The sequence below is a fragment of the Labrus bergylta genome, chromosome 3 (assembly GCF_963930695.1).
Source record: "Labrus bergylta chromosome 3, fLabBer1.1, whole genome shotgun sequence".
Taxonomy (NCBI): domain Eukaryota; kingdom Metazoa; phylum Chordata; class Actinopteri; order Labriformes; family Labridae; genus Labrus; species Labrus bergylta.
The window spans coordinates 21,216,777-21,244,611 of NC_089197.1; the positions used below are offsets into that span (position 1 = coordinate 21,216,777).

Here is a 27,835-nt window from a genome sequence, read left to right on the forward strand (position 1 = left end):
GGGAGCACTGCTGGTCTCACAGTGCACTGAAAGTAAGTGCGTTTGGATCTGAGTTAATGGCTAACCAGGACCTTCTAGATGTGCGAATCACGGTGCTGAATTAAAATATGCAAGAGTGAGGATGTACAATTCCTGGACTTAACTCATGATAAATGAAGAAAATGTATTTTTAGAGATGTCAAAAGTGCACTAATGACTCTCTGAATTCGCCTGGAGCTCGCTGAGTGTTGACGCCGGCGGCCACTTACAGGCTCAGATTATGGCTTTACATTTGCAGAGGATTCTTTCCCTGCAATTATCAGGGAAGGGCAGACAATATGGCTTGTACTTAAAGTGACAGGTCATTTTGTTGGAGCGTATTTTTATATATATATATTTTTTATTTTTTTTGTTAATGCAAATATGCACTGATATAGAGTGACACCATCAGTTGCCTCGAGCATTATCCCTATCAGACTCTGAGCAGCGCTCTCAAACTCTAAAAACGACAAGCACTGTTGGTATTCATGTGAGATCTGTCTTCATGCCCCTGCAGTTCATGTCAGGGGCCTCCAAACAGGTTTACTAATGAAGTGAGGACAAATACCCAAAGCAGATGATAATAATCATGCTGCCTGACTGTGCATGTGACAAGGAGTGAAAAAAGCTGTGAAAATGTGAGACTTTTTTGATAATAACCGGATGGCTGTCCTAGTTTTTAAATTGGCATGAAAAAAAAACAATGAGCCACAGATTTGGATGACACTTTAGGAAATAGCAAATATCTTTCTGACAGAGAGTTAGATGAGAAAGGTAATCTCACTCTCTCGTCATTATGGGGAAAATACAGCCCGCAAGTTAGCTTAGCTTAGCACAAAGACTGTAAAGAAATGTGAACAATTCGGGCCTGGCTCTGTAGAAAGGTTAAAAAAACTACCAGCACCTCTAAAGCTCAATAATGAACTAGTTATAGCTTGTTAGTTTTTTTTTTTTTTTCTAAATCAATGTGTGAAAACAAGAAGTTGTGTTTTTACGGCTGGCGTGGAACTATTTCTTGCCCGCAGATGAAGTGTGTTAATTAGTGAGATTTAAAGGTGCTGCAGGCTGAACTTTTTTCCCTTCTTATAAAACCAGGCTATCTTTATTTGTTTCAGCCGTTTCTGTTAAAACTTAATATTTAATGAACAACGATAAGAATGGTTCTGATCTTATCTAATTTTCTGAAAGAACAGCTAAAAGCTTGTTTGCCTGAAAATTGGTACATGTATTGGGATGTAAAATGTGTAGTCTGTATGTCATATACTAATTCAAATATACAGTGCTTGAAAAAAAGGGCACATTAGCTTATTTATTCTTAAGAAAATGGACAAATAAAAGTTTATATTTCAGCATTTATAGGGTAAAGAATATTTTGAGTAGGCTTTATGTGATGATCTTTGCTTTTTTTTGCTTTGGAAAATCCCTTCGAAAGAGTACCCAGTCATACCGATTTGTTCTTCTGCTCTACCATGAATGATCTTTTTGTGTTACAGTAACAGAAATAGTTGAAACATGACTTTGGGGTAAGGTCACCAGGGGCACCTGAACAAAGCTCCGCCCAGCAGACGCCTACGGGTGCCAGGCTGAAAGTGAGACCTGCCTCCAGGAGGAATGTTTACCCAAGCTTAGCACAGAGCCTTTATTGCTCACAGCAGCATGAGTTGAATCCTGTCTGCATTTCACTTCTTCTGTTCCAGCTCTGTTCCATTTCATACAAGGGCCTGCCCAAAATGAGACCCCCCCCCCACACACACACACACACACACACACACACACACTCTGATGACAAGAATAGCTCCTTTAAAGACACAGGGTGAGAGAGTGTAGGGAAATTAACCATGTGTGATCAAGTATAAAGGAACTGTACACCAGGAAAGGAGGGAAGGCTTAGAGGAATTTGAGCAAAAGGATTCCAGGAATTCCTACTAGAGACTCAGAGTTAAGTTATTTATAAAGAGCAGGGATTTAAACTGTTACCTTTTAACAATATTCATAATCAAATAGGATACAATAAGATGCTATTTAAGGATGGATTGACAGGAGGACTGGGAAATTTAAGTTAGAAAAATTACAATGCAGTGTAATATAACTGTGTTTCACGTCTCAGAGCTGAGTATTTTAATGGATTTAGAATGAAAAGCTTTGCATAATGTTGTGTCACCTTACATTTTCAGGTGGACTCCTGGTCAACATATGAGGAGTTACATGTATTGCACTTGTTAAAAGCTGCTTTAACATTTAACAGTTATACTAAATGAATTGTGATTTCTCACACGAGTCTGCAATTCTGCTTGTACTTCAGTAAGGATATGGAAGAAATATCAAATGTAATAGCCTATACGACTTAATTGTAGTTGTATTCATTTGGGGAGAAAATTGGCCTATAATAAGATATTTTATACAACAGCCTAGTTCTATTTAGCTCACTGCAGTGATATTCTCAGCTGTGGTTAAAGCTGCACTTTACTGATCATCTTCTTACAGTCCTTTGTGCTCTATCACACCCTGCATACAACCTGATCTTTAACACACAGGTGCTCCTACTGTATCTATTTCCAAAGACAATGCACACACGCAACAGAACCTTTCTCTCTCTGTCTCATATCTCTCGCACACGCGCGCACACACACACACACACACACACACACACACACACACACACACACACAAACACCCACGCACACACGCACACACACACACACACACACGCACACACACACACACACACACACACACACACCTTTCAGGCACTTAAAAGAAAAGCTTACAAAAACTTTATTTTCATGTAGCTCAGATGATGAGGGCGCAGGTAAAGTACTAGATACTGTATGAAGCCTTTAGGATGTTGTACCTTGTATGTGCTGGTTGACCACGTTCTCCAGCCGGTCGAGCCTCTCCATGATCCGGAATGTGTCTCCTCTTTTGTCCCCTTCTAACTTTCTCTCCGGTAGAGGCATGGGAACTTTGATATAAATGTTTGCGATGTAGTTAGTAACCCATCCGACATAGAGCAGGCACACTATGTTGGTCATGCCGCTCAGGATCACGCATGTGGACACCAAAGTTTTGGTTCTCCTGGTGCAAGCCATGCCGACATCCCTCCATACAGCCTGCAGGATCCCGTTTAACCGGAGCACAGGGCGACAGACGCCCGTAAAGAAAACGCAATTATGAAGTTATTTCCAGCGATTTTACAGATGTGCAGAATCCAAAGCGCAAAGCTTTTGCTCAAAAAAAGTGATGTGAATTGACGCAGGTTGCTGTCAAAAATCTACAGGTGAAGGTTTCCTCCCTCGCAACATTGCAAACCTCCGTCAGCTCCAGTTGCATGTGAAGATCAAGGAAACAGGCAGCATCCTGCAGCAGCCAATGGGAGGGATGGTGAGGACTGACAGCCGCCGCTGCTCCTGCACGCGCCTCGCTGCGCACTGATTTACAGTGGAAGTGGATCTGACCGGAGTATTTCCATAAACCCTGAGCACAAAGTGGGGTAACCTAATTCTACCCACCAAGACAACGACCACGCAGACACCAGTCTGCACATTTGATGTTTAATTCCCCCCTCGGTGAGACAAGTAGTGAGACAAATCAAGCTGAAGATCCGAGAGTTGATTATTATTTTGTCCCGTGCGCGAGCAGAAACACTTTAAGAGTTAGGCTACTGGGATTAGAGCTTTCCAAATTAACATGAATGATTGGATTTCTTGCTGCAGTACTCGATGAATCCACGAGATAGAGACAATGAGGGATGAAGGTGTGGTGGGGTCCATGTTATAGGTCTGGCTCTTGTCCGATTCAACCCTTTAGACATAGGTTTGCATGCAGAGAAGAGGATGTACTCGTGCGCATTTGGCTGTAATTAAACCTGTTTGAGCAAGGAAATATTGCATGACTGCTTATTTCATCAAATGGGCAAATACATCTAACAAACTGTATTGTTTGATTGTTGATAATGAAAGTAACCTTTAAAATATTCCACTTGCTAATTTATCTTTTAAAGGTCCCAAAATGTGTGGCACTTTGTATTCAGTGGATTACAGTTTGGAGGTGGCAAAACCTATTATGTCTATGCAGCACAGAATTGGAGAAAATGGTGAAATAAATGGTTAAATAAAAATAAGATAAAAAGCTTAAAAGGCATAATTTTTGAAGAGGCTTTGGCCTTGCACACACTCCATGCACTAATTATCGTGTCTGCAGGAATGTAATTCAAACTGTGAAGCAGAGCCAATGGATTTGTGTGTATAACAGCTGTTTGTCTCTTTTAATAAAAGCATTCTGCCCTGAAATTTATTTTAAGTCGTCCTCTTACTCTCATCAAATAATTTTGCTTGTTTGGAAAAATCCAGCATTTGTCTGTAACAAAAATGAACACTCAGTCAACATGATAACTGCAGAATGTGTGAGCATGTCCTGTTTTTGTATGTATTTTGACAAAGAATCTTGATTGTGTTTTGACAGTGTTTTCCAGGATCCTCCTCGACAGATGATTATTTGCTAATGACAGACTTTGTCATCCAATCTGTCTGACAGCTACAACACAGCAGGCTGCCAGAGTGAAAGTTTTGTTCTCTGTGATGAAAGATTTTTCACCAATACATGATTTGTTGAATAAACAGCTTTATTTTTATGCTTCATTTACTATATCCCATGATATCTTGATTCTGTAAGAAAACGACACAGACAGACAAATAACCTTAAATTTCAGTAATACTATCAGTTGCTGCCTCTCAGAGCAAAATTCAATAGACTCATGCTATTTGTTTCTGTCTACTATCATAAACCACTAGAACAGAACAAATACAGGAAAATAAAACTTTCAAACTGGTTATTTTAAACTCAAATACACATCTGATGACTTGAATTAAAAGCATGCTGTTGCATCAATTGTCTAAAACTTCTTGTGTCAGTCAAAGAGCATCAGTGTCATATAATCAAATGACAGCACTCGTCATTGCCCTGCCTGATCAGCAGCAGCCATTTATGGCAGCGAGATGATCAATGCAGGAGAATGCGGCCCATTTATCTCCTCTATTAGACCTGCCAGAGTGCAAAAGTTTGCTGTATGTGAAGGGTTTTCTATTATCCAGTTACATGGCGAAGAAGAAATGCTTTCTAGCTCTTTTTGCTCATTTGATCTAATCTTAACACACACGACTCTACTGAAAGTCAATAAAACTGTTTCACACTCCTATTTCAGTTCAAGGTACAACTCTGCACACAAACAATTACATTTTAAAGTTTGAAATACTGACAAGGGACTCATTTAAGTCTGCTGAGACTGAAATAATAAGTCAATTATTTAACAAGACATTAAGTATACTTGTGAAATAATTTCTTGTATAATTTCTTCAAAAACTATCAATTATCCAAATTATTAGCCCTTACTTTGTGTTCAGTGACTATGATTACCACAGATTGTTATGACATTTGATTGACAAAATGATCAGTCAAGAAAGTATTAATCAGATTAGGCCTAATTGAAAAATAAATGTATCAAAGTCCACATTTCAAGATATGTTACATCACATACATCAGATATTTAACCAGCAAAATATTTAACCTTGCAGCATTTTCCATGTACTTTTCAAGTCCACACAAGTCCTTGAGTACTTGCTTTCTACTTACACATCACCCAAAATATGCATTTTGTAATGTGAAAAAGATAAATATTTAATGGACATTTTAAAAAGGATTAATTATTTATTGTACTATTAGCACAATGGCTTAAAATGACTTCAAATGATCCACACGATGCTCAGACTGCAAACTGCACTCAAGTAGAGGGAGATGCTTCAAGAGATAAATATAATTCAAGTGAATGGAAATTAAAATGAGAATATTACATCTTGGCTTGATGACCAGTCAGTCAGTTCGAAGAAGCAGATTGAAAGATTCACTCTTTTCCAACATACTCATTAGTACATCACAACAGCGGTACTCAAGCCCCCCTTAAGGGTGAGCACCCCTCCCACAAGAAGTTTTGTGAATATATTTAGGCCTTTGGAATAATAACTGAAACACTGATCTGTTGTTGTTTACAGCGATGCAAGTGACAATGACGATGATTATGCTGTGTGAATTTATAGGAAAAAGCTAGCTAGCTATAGCCTAATTGTTTGTTGCTGTTTCCATGGTAACTTAAGATGAATCTTGTCTTGTTTCAGGTGTTCATTACCCATTCCTGAAGGAGTTGAAGTATCTCAGGGTCTTGTTCTCCAGTGAGAGTAAGATGGACCGTGAGATTGACGAGTGGATTGGCTCAGTGTCTGCGGTAATGCGGCCACTGTACCAAACCGTTGTGGTGGAAAGGGAGCTTAGGCTATAGACAAAGCTATCAATTTACCGATCCATCCTCGTTCACACCCTCAACTATGGTCATAAGCTATGGGAAGTGACTTACAGAATAAGATCGTGGATACAACCGGCCGAAATGAGTTCCCCCCATGGGGTTGCTGCACTCAACCTTAGAGGTAGGGTGAGGAGAAGAGCTTCTCCTTCTCATCGTAAGGAGCCAGTAGAGGTGGTTCGGGCATCTGATTAAAATGCCTCACAGACGCCTCCCTTTGGAGTTTTTTTGTGCATGCCGAACTGGGAGGAGACCCCGGGGTTGATTCAGAGTTCGCTTGAGGGATTATATATTCAGTCTTGCCTGGGAATCGTTGCTAGGGAGAGGTAAGTCTGGGTTGACTTACTTTGCCTGCTGCCACCGCGACCCAACCTCAGTTAAGTGGAATAAAATTGATGGCTTTTTTGTTGTTGTTTTTTTTTTCTTAAAGAAATATTGTCCTTGCGAGTGTAATCACTGAATTTAAGCCAGCCTCAGGACAGTCGGAGGTTGGTATCAGGGACCTTTGATCCTCCCTCTGAGTGATCTACCAAGCAAAGCAGCTGTCACATTTATCTAAACCAACAGTCTCCTTGCAGGCTGATTAATTACTGCGCGTAAGAGGTTATCCTAATCATCTGTGTGAGGTCTAAGAGACAAAGAGACTACACTGGAAGTTCCTCTGTAGTGGAGACAGCCAACATTAATCAACAAAACACACGTTAGACATAGTAGAATTAAGTCTGACGACACAGTAAAGATTAGTAAAAGAAAAAAAAAAACTTAGCTCAAAGCTCCTGTAGAGTCTTTTTTAATGACTTTAAATTTTGGTATTCATTGATCTTTTTTTAGGCTGATGTTTTAGAAAAGACACTAAATCCCTTCCAGATTCAAGAAGTGCTGTTCTGAGGCTGACCCTCTGATTGTCTCACAATCCTCCCATTTAACGGTAGAAATGGCTGACTCAAATCCAGCCCTCATGTGGTGTGGGAGGCTGACCCTTGCCTCTGAACTCTCAGTGTGCGGGGAAACCTGCTCGAAAAAGTAAATTTCCCTCGAGACGAAGGATCACTTTCAATTAACTCACGTTTAACTGGTGCACTCCACTGATTGTTGTACAAAAGACTGAAAAAGGCTGAAAAAGGCAATTATTTGTAGTCATGAGTCATTTACAACATTCAAACATATACAACAATAAGATGGTGCCAGTGGTAAAGCTACTTTTCTTATTAGATACTGTTATGTCAAAAACACAACCAATGACTTATGATTCATCCACACTTATAGATCCTAATACAAATAAACATGCTGACAGGCCAGCATTAATGCAACACTAATCTGCACGTACACACAGAAATGCACAATATACTTTTAGTATATAGTAGCACTTTTGACGCAGGCAGGAATAATATATTGTTAAAACTTGTCTAAGTGAAGGACATCTATATTTCTAATATCACAAGTACTCATACCAATGCTATTTTTAAATCCTTAGATCCTTATAATTTATCATCACGTATAAACATTTACACAAGAGCCAGTGAGAAGAAGTTTTCACTATAAAGATCACAGCTGTGGTTTCAGCCTCCATCTGACGTTTTATCACCTGCCACTTAAAAAAAACACACACTTGAGTGGATTGAAGTAATATTCCCAACAGGCTGATGAATGTTTGTGCTTTAAATCAGCTCATATATATCGAGGTAAGAAGCTGCGAAACTACATCTCCAGACGTGGACACAGGGGTTGAGGGATAAGAATCAAAAAAGCACATTTATTTATAGAGGCTTTCATCACGAGTGCCTCTCAGAGGACTTTACAAAGAGAAAGCGCGATCTGTCCTTGATCACTCTTATCCTAATCACTCACATGATAAAATGAAGTGCTGTAATACATGATGAAACAAGTGAAATGTAAGGCAAACAAAGCACATGACAAAGACAAGCTTCACACATTTCATATAACTATAAGAGGTGGACACTATATCAGGTGTATGATCTAAAAAAAAAATCTTAATCAACAGAGCTGCAAGAAATGCTTTTTTTTTTAATCTCACGGTATAATTGTTTTTTATGAAAAAGGGTGACAGAAGAGGCATGTCTGGTCATTTATATGTATATTAAATTGATTTATATGATATGAGTTCAGCTGCATGCAGGGTCCAAAAACAATAAACACGTAGTTTCATATTAATTTTAAAACAAGTCCCATTATTCCACATATTCCTGTATACTGTGTGTCTTTAAATTATGTTTTTGGACATGGTATGTTTAGGGATGATACTTCACCCTTTCTGCACTTTAACTTTAAACATTTTATTCATTCATTTATTTTTTCTTGCCCCTACTGACTAGATGTCCATGAGATAAGATATATTGCCCTCATGTGTTTAAATAAGGATATGAATATAGATATAAATATCTGTACTTATTGCATACTGGTCGATACATACAGATGCATAATATGTGTTACATAACAGACGATGTATTTTTCCCTTCAGGGTGACTGTCTGTCTGTTTCTATAGAAGTTGATGCTAATGTACACAAACAGAATTGTGCACACAGAGATCTAGACTTTTTTGCTAAATTCTGCTTTACATAAGGATCAACACAGCAACTGTTGCAGAACTGTTGTTCAAGACTGTGTTGGGCTGCAAAGGTTGCTCATTACTGGTGTCCACATTTTCTTTTCTACCCAACATTACTAACTGTGAACCTGCAGAGAGTTCACCCTGTGTCCATCGAGTGAAATCTTATTTGTAGTGTAGCATCTTTTCACCAAGATTAGTTTCTGTAATCTTCGCTCGCTGTGTATTATGAGGTCAGTCCTGATGGCATGTAGTGCTCTGCAGGCAGCTTGTGAAGTGCATCTTTAAAAAAAAAATAAAACCAGTAAAAATAAAAAGCGGGAGTTCTTAACACAGCTTTAAATTAGCTAGAACGCAAGACATGTGTGTCTTTATACATTTGGCAAGTACACACAAAGTAAATGAGCTCAGAAAAACGGATGAAAATTAAAGCTAAGTGCAGGGGGTGACCAATTAGAGGACTGGTTTCGACTCATTAAGGAGAACCTGTTCTGTTGGACGAAGGCATTTTACTCATAAAAATAAATGAACTGATGAATAGAGAAGGGAAGGTGAAAGGGCTGAAGCAGCAGCCAGGTAAAGCAGAATATTAAAAGAGAAATATTGGACTTACCTGGGCGTGAGGAGGAAATAGAGTTGAAAAGCTCAGTTTGGTGCTCTGAAAATGAAGTGGGGGGATTCCTTTATGGAAGAGGTATAGAGGTAAGTAAGGTTATCATCAGCTACGTGTGCCTAGGGAAGGAGACAAAAGTAAGCATAAGGGAAACGGCTGTTGTTTTTTTTTATCTTACAGTAATTGCTATCACAAATTTAGTGGTTCTTGCTGAAATTAAAACAGCAAAAAGAGAAAGATTAGAGAAAAGAAGAGGAAAGTGTCTGAATTAAAACAGTTCTACTGACATGATGGCAGGCCAATGTTGACAAGGATAAATCTCTAAACACATTACCTCTGCTCTTACACTCTATAAATATCTTATTGTTTGACAAAACAAAAAATAGTCTTGACTCAAAAATAAACTGTTTTTAAATTATGCTATGATGACTCAGCCATCATAAAAACATCAAGAACACTTTGTGACAGGGGTTATAGAGGACTGCTGCTAAAGAACAATGTTTTTGATTGAGATACATTTAAAAAAACAAGGCCCCAAAAAAACAAAAACAAAGATCTCTCCAAATTTATACAAACTTTTCTTCCAGTTTGAATATCTACAGTAAATCTAAGATGCCTGTGGTAGAACTTCAGCCAAATTGATAGTGTAGTAACCTTTCATTGTGTGCAAAACTAAAATGTGGAATGACATTTTTGTTTGAGTTACTCAACGTTTTGTGTCTTTTTCCCTCCCAGGGTGCTCATGCTAAAAGAGTCCCCAGGGTATCTGGGCACAGATTTAAAGGTTCCAGGGGATACCATTTGGTTAATGGTGATATTATTCCTTATTCCCCTGTTCAAGTTTTCTGTGATCAAAGTCTACTGGAGGCTCTATAAGGATTCAGGATTCTTCCAAACACTGGTGGCAGGACCATTAGCTGCTCATTGTTCACAGTAAGTTAACTTTATGTTTTAGCTGAGGGTGAAATAAACACCTATTAAGTCTGCATTTAACTTGCTCAAGCATCCAGCTTTTGAAGTCGTGCAGCTATAGCTGGAAGGACCTCCAAACACAGATTTGATCAGTCAGTTAGCTAGCTAAGCTTATGTTTGTTGCGAATTGGTTAAAAACACCATCGGTGGTTATTTGTCAGTGCTTTCACCAAATGGTTAAATGTGATGCAATGTTTAAAGATTGAGGCTAAAGCTAATAAATAAAGACTCTTATAAGCTGATGATTAGTGTATAAGACATGCAAATAAAGATGAAGTAATGCTCTTGTGTTAAACTATACAGCTAATCAGTCCTACTCATCTATTTTGGTTCAACATTATCTCTGCTATAAACATTGGCTGCTGAGTTTCTCATTTTCACATTATCAGGAGAAAGGCTTTTAGGAAGAAGAGTAACTGATGTATTTAGACAATGTAGGTTAACACAACTCTGGAGATGCTACAGTGTAAACCCCTAATCCAATGCAGAGCAGGCAGAGCTGTAACATTAGCCTCACTGATATGATCTGATGGCATCCCGTTTTCACACACTGGGGAAATACTTCACCATTGATGTGCTTGTTGGGTATATTTTTTTGCTTACAAATCCATATCCTGAGATTATGGCTGTTGTAAATAACCGCCCCCACTGCAATAAAAGTAGATAACATTTGGTTAAGTAGCTATTGTAGGAAATGAGCAAGTTAGCCAGTCATGCTATTGGTTGTAGCTTTCATTTGAACTCACAAAGTGCTCACGCTACTTATACAGTATGATATATTCAAAGTATTAACATTCATTACTTATATTTTCTGCATTTATATCTTAGGATTTTCACAGTTAGATGTATTTTGAACACACTGCATGATTTGCTCCTTTAAAGCCTCCAGAAAAGATTTTGAATATCTATTGGCCTTTTTCTGAGCGACTGAGGAGCAGATATGAACTCATCATCGCTGACCATTATAATAGAGACTCTAATGCCTCACATAAATCATATTTCTTTGCCCTACTTTTCCCACTTTAGCTTCAGATGCTTTTCATCTCTTATGCAGGAATGAAGTGAATTTTCCAAACTCAGCAGTTTGGCAGGGGAGAGAAATATCCAGTATTTGACATCATGCATAGATCTGTCACACAAAATGAGAGTCCTGAAGCCTATTCAGGAGATTTCTTTTTCTGTGGGTAAAGATGACTAAATCCTTTCAAGGCATTGTGTGGCTAGGATACATTTTAAGTCAATTAAGACCATTTGTGCTCCTACTCAGCCACCCTTAAATAAATATGCATTGTATATTTGCTTTTAATGGTTCAATATTGAGAAAACGTCCTTTTATCATTACACAGAAGATGAATAAAGTTAGTCTCTTCATCCCTAAACACTCTATTTCTAGTCAAATATGTGTGTCCTCTTTATATTCTTCTCACCCTTGAGTGTTTTAAATGTAATCCTGATAGAAAAAAATAATCTGTCTTAAACCCTTTTGTTTATAAGCCTTTAAGCCAGGAATGATTCACAATTCCTAACAAGCGAAACATTTCACACTGAACCTCAATTTGTCTGTGAAACTCTGAAATTAAGGCATAACGAGCAGAAAATCCACTCAAACAAGTTTGACAGATATTAAAGGTGATATCTCTTTGCTGTGGGTGACCGGCTTTAGTAATGAGTGCAGCACGAGAAAGTGTTTGAGCAGTTGTGACGCATCCTGTTCATGACTCTCTGTGTGTGTGTGTGTGTGTGTGTGTGTGTGTGTGTGTGTGTGTGTGGGTGCATTTCTGTGTATGTGTGTGTGCCTGCTTGCACACTAGTGTGTATCTCTATCTGCCTCATTGGTAGTCCTGCAGAAAAGAAACATGCTTTATCTCAAAGGTTACAATGTCATAACCTTTATATCTAAACAAATTAGGTCACAATGTAAGGAAATGTATGTTGATGGAGTTATATTATTGAACTAATATTTATCATCTATATATTGAGCTAAAATATTGAAAACAAAATCTAACTTCATATTAGTGCTGAATCGCTGTAAAAGTCTGCAGATATGAGAGTGATGAGTCTGTAAATTATCAAATGCAGGCGTAGCCTGCACATTCTGCTGACTGCACAGTTTTGAAAAATAAATCAAAGTCTTTCATACTGTGTAAACATGCAGTGGACTAATTCTGATGCATGTTAAACAGCTGCAGTGGTGCTGTAACAAAACCTACCAACCACAACCGATATAGATAGAACATACAAAAAATATCATTCATCTACACACTTTGATGATGACACAGGTAAAAATACATTACAATAAAGTACTTTATTGTCCCCCAGGGTGAAATTGGGTAAACATATGACTAACACAAGGAGAACACATAAACTGTAGCACATAACAGTTACCATAGCAGCCAATACTTCAAAGCTCTTTTTGTTACATGCCCTCTTCCAGCTCAGAGTCCTGTATCTTCAAACTGTTGGCATGGAAAAAAATATATTTAGCTAAATATTTGAAATCTCAAATAATAATGCCAACATCTTTTTTAAATCCATGTTTGGTTATTGTTTACTATCAGAAAGAATAAAAAATATCTGTGGGGAAATTTAAAATTCCCTTGTTTTCTTGTTTGTCTCAGTCTTTTTAAATGGCCTGTCTTTGTTTGCTTGACAGCAGCGAGCATGCTACCACAGTGCCAGTGTTAGAGTATGGAACAGGAGACCAAAGAGTTTACAAACTGCACCAAGTAACAGAGGGACAGCTGCTGTGTTATCAAAGGGCCACGCCAGTTTTCCTGCCGGACCCGTATGACATTTGTACGGTTTACATGCTGTTTAATTGCTGCAGCTAAATTCTAAATTCTTCTTCTAAGATTAATTCTAAATCTAGCCTGAAAACTAATGTTTCCAGGGCATGCTTTACCAGCTGGAAACCGCTCACCTATACGCACCTATAGACATTGGCAGTTACTGTTATTTGTTGCAGGCTGCAGTTTGCGTCAGTGTTACTGTCAACTCTGCCCATGATGTCTGACCTTACTGCTTTATGGAACTTTTAATTGGCTTTCTCAAGATACCATCTCCTTTCTGTTTACAGATACAGGGATATCTGATGCTATCAAACAGGGTTGTTTGGTCTAAATGAGGAAGTGTCCCGCTATTGTGTTATTGTTGACCATTGGATGTGGATATGAAAAATTATCATGTAGATAGTACAAACAAGAAACAGGAACACTGGGGAAGGACACACAGGTAGACTGTAACAGCAGAGCTGGTGCAGACAATTTACTAAGAAATGCCACAGAGCAATAAGGCGGGTGAGAAAACAAGACAAGAAGGCCAATGTAGACAAACTCGTGATTTTCTTCCTTTTCAGGACCAACAAAAAGGTTTGGGTATTAAAAACAGTGGGGAAGGCTTTGCGTAGCACATGGAACAAAGAAGAAGAGGCACAGACAAATAAATTGTCAAGTTGAGGCTAATCAGGCAGGTGAAACCAGAAACCAATCAGAGCGAGGCTGACTGTCACAAAGGCAGGAAACACACAAGTTAAGGAAGTGAAGAGGTTAAGTCAGAGTTTGAAAATAAAAAAAGACATTTATTTATAATGAGAAGAGAAAGAAAATAGAATTTTAAAAGCAAACAGTTTGGCAGCAGCAAGAATACAGCGCTCAGTATGGTTTGCCCTGATGTGAACACAAGCTAAATCATTATATGGACCACAAAGCTTATGAAACAGGAAAGCCTGCCCAAATGACTGTAAGACTCTATTAAAACTTCTTCCCTGCACGAGGAACACTGATGAGATAATCCAGGTGAAAGTCATTATCGCTTATTTTACGCATTTCTTTATTCAATCTAACACAAAAGGCAAGATGTAAATGAAATGAAGCAGAAGTCACAGGGTGCAGGATTACTGATGGGCTGAATTCAGAAGGATTAAGGTCAGAGTCAGGTAGACTTAATTTTTAGATTACAGCCTTGTTAAAATCTGCTTCTTTTCATTCACCTGTATGATCTATGTATTTAAACTCAAAAGCAAAAACACTGAATACACAAGGTGAGACAAAAAACGAAAAAAAAAAATCAAGTCAAACATTCAGAGGGAAGTAAGAGCACCACTGAAGGTACTCAGAGTTATTGAGTTTTGTCCATTAAATTAAAGGAAGGTCTGTCCATATGTAGCATCATCAGTTTTAATAACCAGGTCCTTTGGTAAGTGCTGTTACATATAATAGACACACACATGCATTGTTATCAGTCTAAAACGTTATTGACCTATAAACTGTTTGGTGTACAGACACACTTACATCTGGTTGCACCCTGCATGGCCTCAGAGCTGTAAAACGGTCTCTGGTGTGCAGTCTGCTCTTTACTTTCATACATCAGTAGAATCTGATTTACACTTCAAAGCAGCGCAGCCGGGGACACGAGGAAGAAGAGATGAAGCACGAGGTGGAGGCAGAGAGAGAAAGAAAGAGAGAAGGAGCGGCCTCTGGCTCAGTTCTGATTTGATTTTCATTAAGCCAGAGAACATAAAAGTAAAATGAATTAAAGTGTGAATCTTTGTTCCCTCTGGTCACTGCAGGTTAGCATGACTGTGGCATCAGGGTGAGAAGGGAAGAGCTCTCCACGCCCAGCTGCTGGAGATGGTTACAGATCCAGGCCAAACTTTGATTAGAGACTCCATCTTCAGCTTCCAATCACACCTCCCGCTTATTTTCTCCATTTCCTTTGTTGCTCGGGGGGGGGGGGGGATCTAACCTCTCCCTCTGGTAGAGCACTATAAAATTGAGAACATACTGCTTCCTTTTATTAGACGCAGCTATGAAGTCAGGACTGTGTTAATAGAAAACACAATAAAAGTAAGCTCAGCGATGAAAAGGTGCTGCTAAGCACTCCTAAAATAGCTCTGACCTCACTTTAATTGCTTAAAATAGCAAGCATAATTAACGTTGTATTAAAATGGATCATGAAAACCATCCAACACATACAAACAGGCTCACACCATGCAGCACAGTCTCTTGAGATTCAGTTTTTTCATGGTTACAGGGTAAAATCCACATGAATAATTTAATCCTCCATATTTTTTGTGCTTTTTTAACAATACACAGATGACTTAACTTATGAAAAAGAGTCTAATTATAAGCCTAAGCATCATTTCACTCCATAGCTAACCAAAAAGTTCCTCCCTTCAAAGAAGAGGCTGCAAAAAACAGCACCACAACAAAACTCACATACAGGCTCCTATAGAAGACCTTGGAGGAGGCTGTTTGGCTGGACACTCACTTCATCATCAGCCCGTGATATACAGTGAAGCACTCATGCCTGATGAACAATATGGGAGCATATGTTGCTCGACTCTTCAGCGTAAGCCAGGCACAGATGTTTGGTCTGCAGAAACGACTGGATGAGACAGACTCATTTGAAGTGAGTGTAATTTGGAGTGTTAGTTAACTGACCAAAGGTGTCCTTTAGACGTCAGATGGGAAGCTATTAGCAACTAAAAACAAAGGAGTAACCTTCCCAACAAATTTACAGCGCTCCATTAATTATAATTAACAATTTATGCTCAGACAGGTTTAAACACTTAGCCAACAGGATTATTAAATAACAAACCTTTTTACTCATTAATCTTCATAATGAGACACAAAGATAAATCTAACAGCCAAGTTATGTCTGGCCTGCTCTAGGATACATTAGTTTAGCTCAAACTTGGTGTTAAACACTTTTATCATCTCAATTTGGTCTCTATCATGATGGTATGAATTTATCAAACTCTAGAACAGGTCTGTCTTCATAAGCAAAATATTGTACTCCTGACCAGTGTGTGAAAGGGATAAAAAGTCCAAGAAGGACAGGGCTCGAGTGTTTGGTTGGTTCAGCAGAAAATCTACACTAGGATTGTAGGCCCTTTTTAAAAAAAACAAAACAAATCAAAGCCACTGCATTTTCACTACTAAGACATTTTTTACTTTTCAACAGTGATTTGTAACGTCAACCTGTCAGAGAAAAATTATGCTTAGCCACTACGCATTGTTTAAAAGGCATGGACTAACTAATTATGTTCTTTCATTTGGAGGACTTCTCTTACAATTCAGTCATGTTCAAGTCCACCTTCCTTAAACCAGCTATTTTGACGTGTTAGCAGGAAAAGCTAAGTGATGATTGATAAAATAAAATTCAATTTCGATGAACTGCATCCAAGGTCCTTTTGGTGTGTGTGCATGCTAACGGATTCCTTTGATTGAAGTGAGTCATTGTTGGTAAATGTCGTATCCCCTTTGCCTTTCCTGCCCTGACAAGTGAAAAATAGAGGTGAGAGATGTCTGTTAACAGTCTTTACATTTGCGTATGTATGAAACCCACCTATATAAAAACTCCTGTTGCCTCTTGTCTTCCTGTTTGGTCCCTCACACTCTTTTAACAGCATGCCAGGTTTGTGTAAATTATTTTTATATCCTGGTGTGACAAACAAGGCTTCTGTATCCTCCAGAAACATTCTTTCAAAGACATTTGAAGTCACGGTGACTCATTACTTTATGTAGTGCAGGTAAATCATCAGCAGTGTCAAAACAGCCTTATTTCTATCTAAGTTAAAAGAACAAAAGAAAAAAAAAACACATTTCCTGCTGACAACACCCTGCTGCTCTATTTCCAGGTTGTTATCTGCTGCTAATGTGTGCAGAGAGGTGTGAACTGCAAACATCTGTTCACCTAACAATCTTTTAGTGGTCACATAGTCAGTCAATGGCTCTTCTCGAGTAACAAATAACCCTATCTTCTGTTAATAAAATGTATAACTATCATTTATTTATTTGATGGAAAATTGAAAAACTGCCAAGAATTTGTTTAAATGCAGCTTTGAATTGTGTGGGTGTAAGTGTTATACAATGTTCTGGAGTCACGGGTGTACTAAGTGTAGGAGTAAGACTCAGAGATCTGTGTTGCATCCTGAGTCTTAAGTTGAAACAGTTCAATTAAGAAATGTTTGCTCTGACCTTAATTTAGTTCTGAGGCCTGGAGATAACCATGAAATAGTTAATTCATGCTATTGTCACATTGAGGGAACATTTTGCTTCGGAACATTTTGTTGCACAAATAGTCTACTGAAATACAAACAACATCAACTATTTGTTGGTGCTGTTTCTGAAACCTTAAAACTACATTTGATTAGAGTTTGGGGTTTAAATGCGTTTTGACCATTGCATGTCCTTTACAATATTATATTGAATTCTTCCATTAAATAAATGTCCATGAACACCTGCCCCTTTAATAATAATAATAAGAATTGCTTGGATTTATATAGCATCTTTCTATGGATCCAAATGTGCTTGACATTAAGGGAAAACAAGTAACACATACAAAAAAGAATAAATAAAGTAAAGCGTGAAAGCAATGTTTTCCAGGGATAACAGGATTTAACTGAGTCCATCAACAGAGTTGAGGTGGGTGGCTTGTCAGTTTTTGTTTTTAAGGTGTCTGAGGGTGTAGCGTTGTGATTTCTCCTGGGAGAGGATTCTGGAGGTTAGGGGCTGCCACTCTGAAGGATCTGCCCCTGAAAGACTGCAGGGTGATGCGGTGAGTTGTATTTTTATGTCGTTTTTTTAATTGATTTTTTAGTCTGGTCTGAATCAAACAAACATCCAGGTTTTGATTTGACATAATAGCCAATTACAGCAACACTGAAGAAACTAGAATCAACCAGCTTCCATGTGACTTGTGTTGGCAGCTCTCTCAACTCGCCTCTGAGGTGCTGAGAGAACAACAGCTGTGCGCTACACACCAGTTGCTACTTTTAACATTTGAGATGTGTATTGATAGGCTGTCTGTGTTTCCGTCCGCTAAAGCCAGCATCACTACTTGAATGGAACAGACAGTGACAATGGTTAAGTGTGCATGTTTGGTGCATTGTTTGTTGGGAGGAGCTTAGCAGAGTGATAAGAGGTTTTAGAAAGAGCAGGGGGAAAATCATCAACTGGAATAGTCATGTTGCGCTCTGCGACCTTAAGTGACAATATATCAACACGTTATTGTACAGCTATAGGTTTCCTGGTTCTGTGTGTTCCAGGTGACACTGATTGTCAACGAGGTTCACCTGGTGTTACACTTAACTCTTGACTTCAGGGAGGAGAGGGAGTTTTGCAGCTGCCACTTCTGTGTCGTTTGCCTCTCAGGCAGGGATTTTGTGTTGATGCATTTTATAAATTCAGTCTGTAGTTCATTTTTAATCTTTGTTTAATGACTAAGTTCTTTGTGTGTCGAGTAATCATAAAAAGTCCCATGGACTTGGTTGAGTCTGGGTCTTGTTGGTTTAGTTTGTGCCTCAGCTTTAATTGATTCACATTAAATTGTCTTAATTTTTAGATTTCATACATTAAATATGAGTACTATGCACAGGTCATAGTGAAGAGGTCAGGGTGATTGTCACACAAAGAAGGGTTATATTATGTCTTTACAAAAAAGAAAGACTTTTATTAAAGATTTTTGTCTCATCCTATTACTGTTAATATATAACTGCTTTTCCACAAGCTGCACCACAAAGTGCCTTGAATAAGACATTTAAATCCAGGAGGGGTTGTGTAGCTCTATCTATTTTATCTATATTTCTGATCTAAAGTCAATCCCTGACTGAGAATTGAATCATGTGGATTATTAAAGTTTCATTTTACAACAGTCAATCCAAGAAAGGTCTGTCTCGTAGGAACGGCTGTATACAAAGAAAAAGGCTTTGAAATCATTAACATGGCTGCAATATCAGATTTTCCCATTATCACATGTCAGATATCGGTGGCTCATCATGGATAAAGAAAATCTAATAGAGGAAATAAAACTAAATATATTATAATCATTAGCACAATATAAGAGCAGCACAAGGGCATTCATGTAGAGTATGTAACTATCAGATGTCGTCCTTGAGGCATACAGAGCAGTAAAATTAAATTGGCTTCCTCAAACAACAGCATCTAATCTAAGTGTCTATGTTTGCAAATGGGCTGTAATGGAGCCTGCTTGGTTTTCACGCTGGGCTCCCTGCTGGGTCACTACGGGTGTTTCACAAAGCTGCAGAACATTGAGTAGCATCATCAATGAAACCCACAGGCTGCTCTGCTTAGAAGCCTCAGCCTTGATAAAGACTGTCCGTTTTAACTCCCTCTGATCACAGAGCTAATGGCCTCTGCAGGAAGGAGTCGGAGGGTTTTTTGCTGCGATGAGAGGATCTTCTTACTTTCCGGTGACCGATCAATGAAATGTGTACAACTGCTGGTGTCTCTTTTAAACTGAAGGAATCAGCGGTGATCTCAGGGGACAGATTCATTTTAGGTGTAAATAAAATCCTGTTTCCTGGTGCACGAAGTGGGGAAAGTATATAGGGTCTTCTAAGTGGATTCAGCAATTGAAGAACAACTTCTTGGAACAGATGGAGAGGAGGGCCTATTGTGTTTCACGGAGGGACATATAAAAGCTAAAATCACAACCATGCACAACAAAAGTCATCAGAACGCTGGTTATTATGTGTAATTTTCTGGGGATATTTTTTTCTTAAAACAACAATTATAAATGTTTTAAGAATCACACTAGATCACATGTCTACTTGTGCATGAAAGGAGTTGCTCATTAAATTGAAACTACAAGGAATTATCAGCCAATTTTGAAGTTTGACTCATTACGAATTACAATTCACATGTGACGTCAAAATGTCACACAAGCGTCTAAAGTAGGAATAAGTTGTAGTCCTCTGCTATAATATATTTCATAGGCTTGAAAACTTTCCCCGATGGATGCAGCAGCGTTGATTCCTCTCCAGGTTCTCAAATAACAAAAAAAATTTGTGCCTGCACAATATTGCTGACCGTAAACTCACTTGACATTTAAGGCCTCTTAATTTGCTATCTTCTTCTATTTTGGACTCATTACTGTGTTTTAAATACACCTTCAGATTTGATATCATACATAAATAAGATAAAAAGTTTCGGTGTTCCAGGAGGCGCAATTTTTTAAGTCAGTAAGTTAAGTACAATTATGTGAAAAACTCCTGCACTCGTCTTAGAAAACCTTACAAGCATTTATAAATGAAACTGAAACATAATACTTAAGGATGACACACAATGGATTTGTCAGTTTTAAGTGTTTGAAAGATGTATTATTCAGATTAACAGTCTTCGAGCAGATGTAAGGGAAGCACTGGACAGTGACCTTGAGGAGAGCATCTTATCAACCTCATTAATTCTTTACTGTTCCTCCGAGTCCCATAAATCAACATGTCACTCTATAACAGGCGGCAGATGGAGAGGACATTAGAAGATCTATCATGTTCATGTATAATTGCTGATACTGAACACCATCATGTTGTTATGGATGAGAGCACACACAGGCCTGATAAGCAGAAGGATTTTGAGCTTCTTTCAGCAACTTAATTAGCTGACAGGTGATTGTACACTGATTTACACGGCTGCCTAAAAATCTAATATAAAATTGTTTTTCATCAAAACTTAACCTTAGGGGATTTGCTTAAACCAGTTGAACTTGTTATAAAAAAAAGACTTATAGTCACAAATGTACCACACACATATAAAAGCAATATTTACAATATATTTCAACCCATGTATTATATCAGTATCGTGACATATAACTGTTACCAATGAAGATCGCAATCAGAGAGTCACACAACATTTGCTGTCTATTTAGTTTTTTAAATTTTGTTGCATCTACTTTTCATTTTTCATTTTTTATTTCTTTAAACTATCTAAAAAAAACAATTATATTTCATGACAGCATAACTTCATGTAGTTAGAATAAAACTATTATTATTTGGTAAACACCTATGTGTAAGTATTGTACAAAAAAAATATTTTACAACTACAACATAAACAAAGATGTTACTATTATTCCTATAAAAACCTATGATTCATTACACGTGTGAAAGTTAAAAGGTTTTTTAACTGCACCAGAATGAAAACAAATGAGCATATGTCAATGTGTGCATGTAGAAAAGTCACAAAAAAGAAAGACAAACAAAATGTATGAGAATTTCTATTGACGTCTAACTGAGCGTATGCTGTGTGCAAATGGTTTGTGTCCATTGTATGTTCCATGTTATAAGACCGAGGTGTTCAGTCATGTTGAATGAGATGAAATTAAAAAAAGGAAAATACGATGATGTTTATTAGTATATCGTTACCTGTTTTTATCTGAATAGAGTTACCTTTATCTGTCATATAAGCGCACACTGTGCACTTATTATCATTAATAAATGTAAAAATGGCTCTTTGAGTGTCATAGTATTCTACTTGAAGGAAAAACAACCTCAATTTAGAACAAACCACATGGCAGTCTTTGAACTGTTTTCCGTCTCAAACATCATCTGAGTAGCTCATGTGTAACCAACCTTACTTCTGCAGGCCTGTTCATGCAGCGTGTTACCGCCCAGTACCCTGTGTCTGACCCAACACTGTTTTGTTCAGGTGTGGACCTCTCTGACCCGCACGGTCTCACTTACCTGACTACACACACATACACACTCTCTAATCCTCTAAATAGGGTATTAGAGCTCAGCATGCTGACAAAGGATGTCCTTAAAGCTTTGTGCTGAATGTCTGTGTTCAGGATGTGTTTTCCAAAAAGTAAAGGTTATCAGAAAAGTCTCATTTTACATTAGTGGCAAAACAAAGATCTGACTTTCACCATACACAGACCAGAGGGGGAAAGACCTGTGGGATCCTTTTTAAATTATTGCCTTTTGCCATACTTCAATTTCTGGGGCGTATCCTCCTTTGTACCGCTCTCCTAAAAGCCATGTTTGATCCTTCTTAAACTGATCCCCGCACAGCTCTGACAGTCACATGTACACGTTTTCACTTCAAGACTCATTCGAAGATGTTTTAATGCTTAGAGGGAATCAAACTTTGCAAACTATTATTTCTAAATTACAATAAGGAAGGAAATCTAGAAGAGAAAATGAAGAAGTCAAATCATCCTCTATTTCCTGACAACATCTGTCTTACAACAACAGTCTCACTGAGCAAAACAGTGTGATATTAAAATGTTCCACGCATGGCACGGCTCTGTTCTACAAATATCATCAATCAGCACGTACATCTGCTTCTCCGCTTGAGATGTGTCATCTGCTAAGTGAGGAAGAAAGAAAGATGGATTAATGATGATGAGCAGCGGTGACAGCCGCAGATGAAAACCTGACATGGCTGGTTGCTCGTTGTGATTTCCTAACAACTCTGTTAAGAGGATTTAAAAGTTGTGCCTGGACTTTTTAAATGATTTTTTGTAAGTACTGATAAAAATATTTTAACCAATCAATATTTCTTTTCACTTACTGTTCAAGCTTCTCTCAAAATAAAGATTCAAACTCAACAATCCACACAGTTATTCGATGTAACCCTGACTTTGAAATATTTATATTTTTTTTTTAAGTGATCAGGACTGTCAGAAAAGTATGATGTAAGTCAAGCAGAAAAAAAATTAAATTGCCATTCACTTTTAGCTTACTCAGTATTGGGAAACCAAATAACCAAACAACTCGCTTGTAGCAGCACATTCAACATTACAGTCATGTTGCTCATTATAGTGATTTATTCTTGTCATACAGCTACAAAAACAAACACAGATAAAAAAAATAATGAAGGTATACACATGTGCAATTGTTGTTCTCCATTAAAGCTAAGGGAAAGGTTCATAGACCATATTCACACTTTGGTCATTTTACATTGGCGACATTCTCGGATTGGGAAGATGGAGCAGTGTCCAGTGAAATGAAAATGGCTAAATGGACAAGAAGTCTTACTTTAGTACCTGCACGTTCATTTGAAAATGTGAAAAAAGGCAAATTAATTTACCTCCAAACAGTAAAAAAAAGGATTCAGCAGCTTGATTGAGGCTTGTTTATAATCAGGTAAAACCCTCGTATTTTTGTCAAACATCAAACAGTTAGACATTAACAGTTGCATCAGTTTTGAGCGCTACTGAATTAGTCAGCTAATAAAATAATCGATTTGCTGGTGTAAACATAACACAAACTAATCCAGTTGTTTCACAATGCTGCATCAAAGATACAGTAACATTTAAACAACAGTGAGTCTCAAAGGCACAGCTTCAAGTGTCAATACATCCATCCATCTCAGCCTAATATAAATTTGATTGAGAGTGCAATTTAGTCATGGTCACTTTGATTTGTAGAGAAAACAAACAAGAGCCAAAGTGCTACGTAGGTGAGAGGATATAAAACAATACAAGTACATAAATACATGTATAGATAGGTATAAGGATGCAAACACACACACACACACACACACACACACACACATACAAAGACATCTGTGCAGATATTCAGTCATCACAGGGGGAGGCAAGGGAGTTAAGAGACTCAGCTGTTCTTATATTCTGAAGTAAACTATTGCTGAGTCGTGGAGCAGCTACAGAGAAGGACCTTTTCTGAAAAGTTTTCAGAGCATTAAGAGGCCATGCTGTATTTCCAGAGGTGAGAAGTTTTGTAATGTAAGTCAGGGTGAGACTGCCCGGTTTTAAATATCAAAAGGAGAATTTTGTAACGAATAGGAATGTGCAAGGATATTACTCAAGGTTTTATACCATCCTATCTTTTTTTTGTCTGTAGTGCAGATGCAGAATCTTGTACTACAGTAGGTGTATGTATAGTAGATGCTTGGTTATTCCAAAAACAAGGAGTTTCAAAGATGTAGTGGTGAGGATGTTAGATCATGGATGAAGGGATTCAACTAAGTAACGTTGTTTTTTGTTTTGGAACATTTGGTCTTGACTTTCTCCAATTATATCAGGGTGTGGGTCATGGCCATTACTCTTTTAGCATCTCAGATAATGTAAATATCTTTTTTATTCAACATACAAAATGCATCTGTGATAACTTCCATTTTCTTTGGGTAGTTATAATAAAAAGTAAATTAATTATCATCCACATCACTGACAGGCTGCTGATAATACTGTGTCTTTAATGTACTGGGCTTTGTGTTTATAATTAAGAAACGTTTCAATGCAGCATCAAATCTTAAGAGCCTCACTAATTAACCACAACGCAATATGACAACTATTTCATGTCTTAATCTAGTGATTGCTTATTCTACCAGGATTTTACATTCCAGGAACGGTTCAATTAACATGCAAGATTGAAACTTAAATTGGTTGCCTTGCATCAAATCGAGTATTTGTAGATGGAGGTGGAGACACATTGAGTGGAAAAGCAAAAACGAAAAAGCACAAGGGTGAGTATTTGATCATGTGGAACATCTTGTGAAATCCATTTGTGCACAGATTGTTGCTGTCATGAGAGGAAAACACAGTAGCACTGAGTGGAGAAGCTGTTTTTAAAACCCTGCACACTGACTTACAACTCCAGCATGAAAATGAAGGATGAAATTCTGCTCATTTTTTGGACAGTGAGAGCTTCCAGCACAGAGGAATGAAAGGCTTTACCTTATCACAACACCAAAGTTCTTCTTCCCTGCTTGAACGAGAGGAAGTACTGAGGCAGGACATTTCTTTTTCATTGCAGAGACTTCTAATTCTTTTGCTTAATTGCATTCTGGGATTCCATTGTTCAGTTTTTATCTGCCAGCTTTTTCCCCTTCCAAACCATTTCCCATTCACCCAGGGATCCCTGGCAGGCACCACACAGAGTGTGAGGCCAGGCAGTTTACCTCAATAAAGATAATTAATTTGGGGAAACAAATGGCTGGGTGAGAAATAGTGGATAAATTGGCAGGATTTGCAGTCATCTGGAAAAACCCATTTGACTTTAATGTGGGACTTCAGAAAGGTTTAAGTGATGCACTAAAAACCAATCTGTATGCATTACAGGCAAATTGAAGTTAAAACGGTTATGTATATTGTTATTCTGTGCATTCTCATGGTTTAAAAACGGTGTTTGTGTTTCCTTTTAATCTTTGCTTTTGATTAAATGTTAATATTGCATTTACTTTTAAATTTGCAGATATTGAAATAAGTTAAGTTAAGTTATGTTCAAAAAGTGTTTTATTTCAATTAGTAAGAGTTGACATCGTGCACAAGTTGCTAATTTCATCTTTAAAGATGCACTAATTAATATCTTTTTCAGACATTACAGCTGCTCTGGCTCTGGAAATATCAGTCTGCCTGTTCATCACTTTGGTCCAGCTTGATACATGATCTTTTCCCCCAAAACAGAATCTTGCTGACGTTCATGATCCACTCACTCATCAGAGTGATTAAAATATTCAACTGTCATGTAAGATTTTATCAATAATTGATTAAATGTTTTGCACATATGTAGTACCTTTCCAGTATTTAACCACCTCTAGTGCCAAACACTAAATGGCTTTTAAAAACTAAGTTCATACTCTCATTCATTAACTAACTTATTCACCATGTTGGGCTCAGTATCTTGGCCAGTTCACAGACTGGAAAGCCTGGGATCAAACAGCAAATCTTTAATGTTTGGGCCTCACACTTTCTGCTCCACAGCTGCAGCATAAAATGTTGGACAAACATTCCAAGTTCCTTAAGGCTCACTTTCACTGATACCTGGAGGGTGGCTTCATTTGAAGGACCCAGCCTACGTAGTTTACGTAGTCCAATCTGGCCACACTTTAATGTAACGGTGTGGTCAACAGTGGATTCTACATTTGCATCCCCAGCTTTCCCTTCCTTTACTAATACATTTCTAACAACGCCCCTGTCACATAGGAACCTCAATAACTGCACCATAAAGAAAAGAACAGAAGAGTGGAAAGAAATCGAGAATGCCACGCAAAGCTTCAATGAAGCAGACGTACACCGCAGCAAGCCACCAATGGGGCACAGGTGTGTCTTAGATGGATTAACATTGCTTAACGATAAAGATAGTATAACAAATTGTTGTGTTTGTTATATGTACTGTATATCTCATTCGCTTTTAGAGTGAGGTGTCCCTAGAGAGTTACCGTAGCTGCCATAAAGCAGTTGTTGTTGTTGTTGTTATCCTGTTCGCGGTACACAGGTGTGTGTGTAATAAAGTGGAAGCCGTGGATCAAGAAGCTCCCTGCCTATGTGCCGTTTATTGTTTTCTTATTAAGTGTATCAGGTCCGACAATCCCAGAAAGCACGGTTACAATAATTTCAAGGCCCTTTTGTTTTTTTACATTAGTATTGGTAGCTAATTGATTGATTTGAAGTCAATTAATTCTTGCGCTGAGTAAAGTGTTTCACTCAGCGCATTGAGAGTCTCCCAACTAAATGTTGGGCCACCAAGGTTGCACTGGATGGATCGTTCTTTGGCTGAGAGACGCATTTGTCAGCTGCATTTGAAGTAGTCTTTCGAAATGGGACAGACTTTGACGAGCCATTGTAACATAATCAGTCTGGAATTGCACCCTCAGGATGCAACCCATTAATTGAGACATAAGGTTTGTCCTGTTCAATCAACAATAGATGGCTGCTTGTAGTTTAAAAGTAGAGAATCATTCTGCAGCTTCCCTTTGTTTATGGGGCATTTTAGTGGCTAATATTGTTTTGTTTTTGGGTGACCTAGCCAAAAAAGTTCTGGAGGCTGTGAAAACATTAATATCATTCATAACAATATGTGAACCGCCTGAGTTGGTAGGAAAACAAAAATAAGTTTTATCCTGGCTCACACCTTACTTGTGATAAGTTTAGGAAAGTGTTGAATTTTCCCTGTAAAGCCAACGGCACACTCAAACCAATTCCACCTTTTCTGACCCACTGTGTTCATCATGCAGGAAGAGAAGAGAGGAGAAGAGAAGTTGGTGTTTACTTCTTGGTCTGAGCCGAGCAGCCTGCAGTAGAGAAAGATATCCAGATGGATAGTTCAGTACACACTCCTGGGAGTCACCTCCTTTGACTCTTTTTTGGGTGACACTGAGCTGTTTTTATCAAAACCTGCATACTGACTTTATACTGACTCACACCTGCTCAGCAGTCTTTGCCGGTGTTGGGACTGTAACAGAAGCAGGGCTTGACATTAACACCCGCTAACCCGGCATATGCGGGTTCAGCGGTGGGGTGTAACACAGTCACTCCAACTAGCCACTTTGACAGGATTGAATTTCATATATATTTCTCAATAAGTCTATCGAACACTGTGGCTCCCAGGACCACAGTGTTCCAAACACTCCCGCAGTGTTCCAAACCTGCCAGCACCTGCACAAATTCTGAAAAGTTGCATTAAACCTTCAGAATAACAAACACTGCGTTTAGTTAAAGGAATAATATGAATGTGTTCACGGTTTATCACCACACAATCTTTTATGCATTGAGACAATGCTTCCTTCCTGAATGGACAACTTAAAGAAAAAGCAACACTCTCATCATGAGTAA

The 27,835-nt window shown here is 38.2% G+C and overlaps 1 protein-coding gene across 1 annotated transcript in view; it reads right to left on the reverse strand.

The window, feature by feature from the left end:
- Positions 1-3,812, reverse strand: part of galnt18b (UDP-N-acetyl-alpha-D-galactosamine:polypeptide N-acetylgalactosaminyltransferase 18b) — a 78,031-nt gene extending 74,219 nt beyond the window's left edge. The window contains exon 1 of the mRNA XM_020661052.3: positions 2,870-3,812. Coding sequence (XP_020516708.1) covers positions 2,870-3,107 — 238 coding nt within the window. The 5' untranslated portion in view covers positions 3,108-3,812. The remainder of the gene's footprint in view (positions 1-2,869) is intronic.
- Between the last annotated feature and the right edge of the window lie 24,023 nt (positions 3,813-27,835).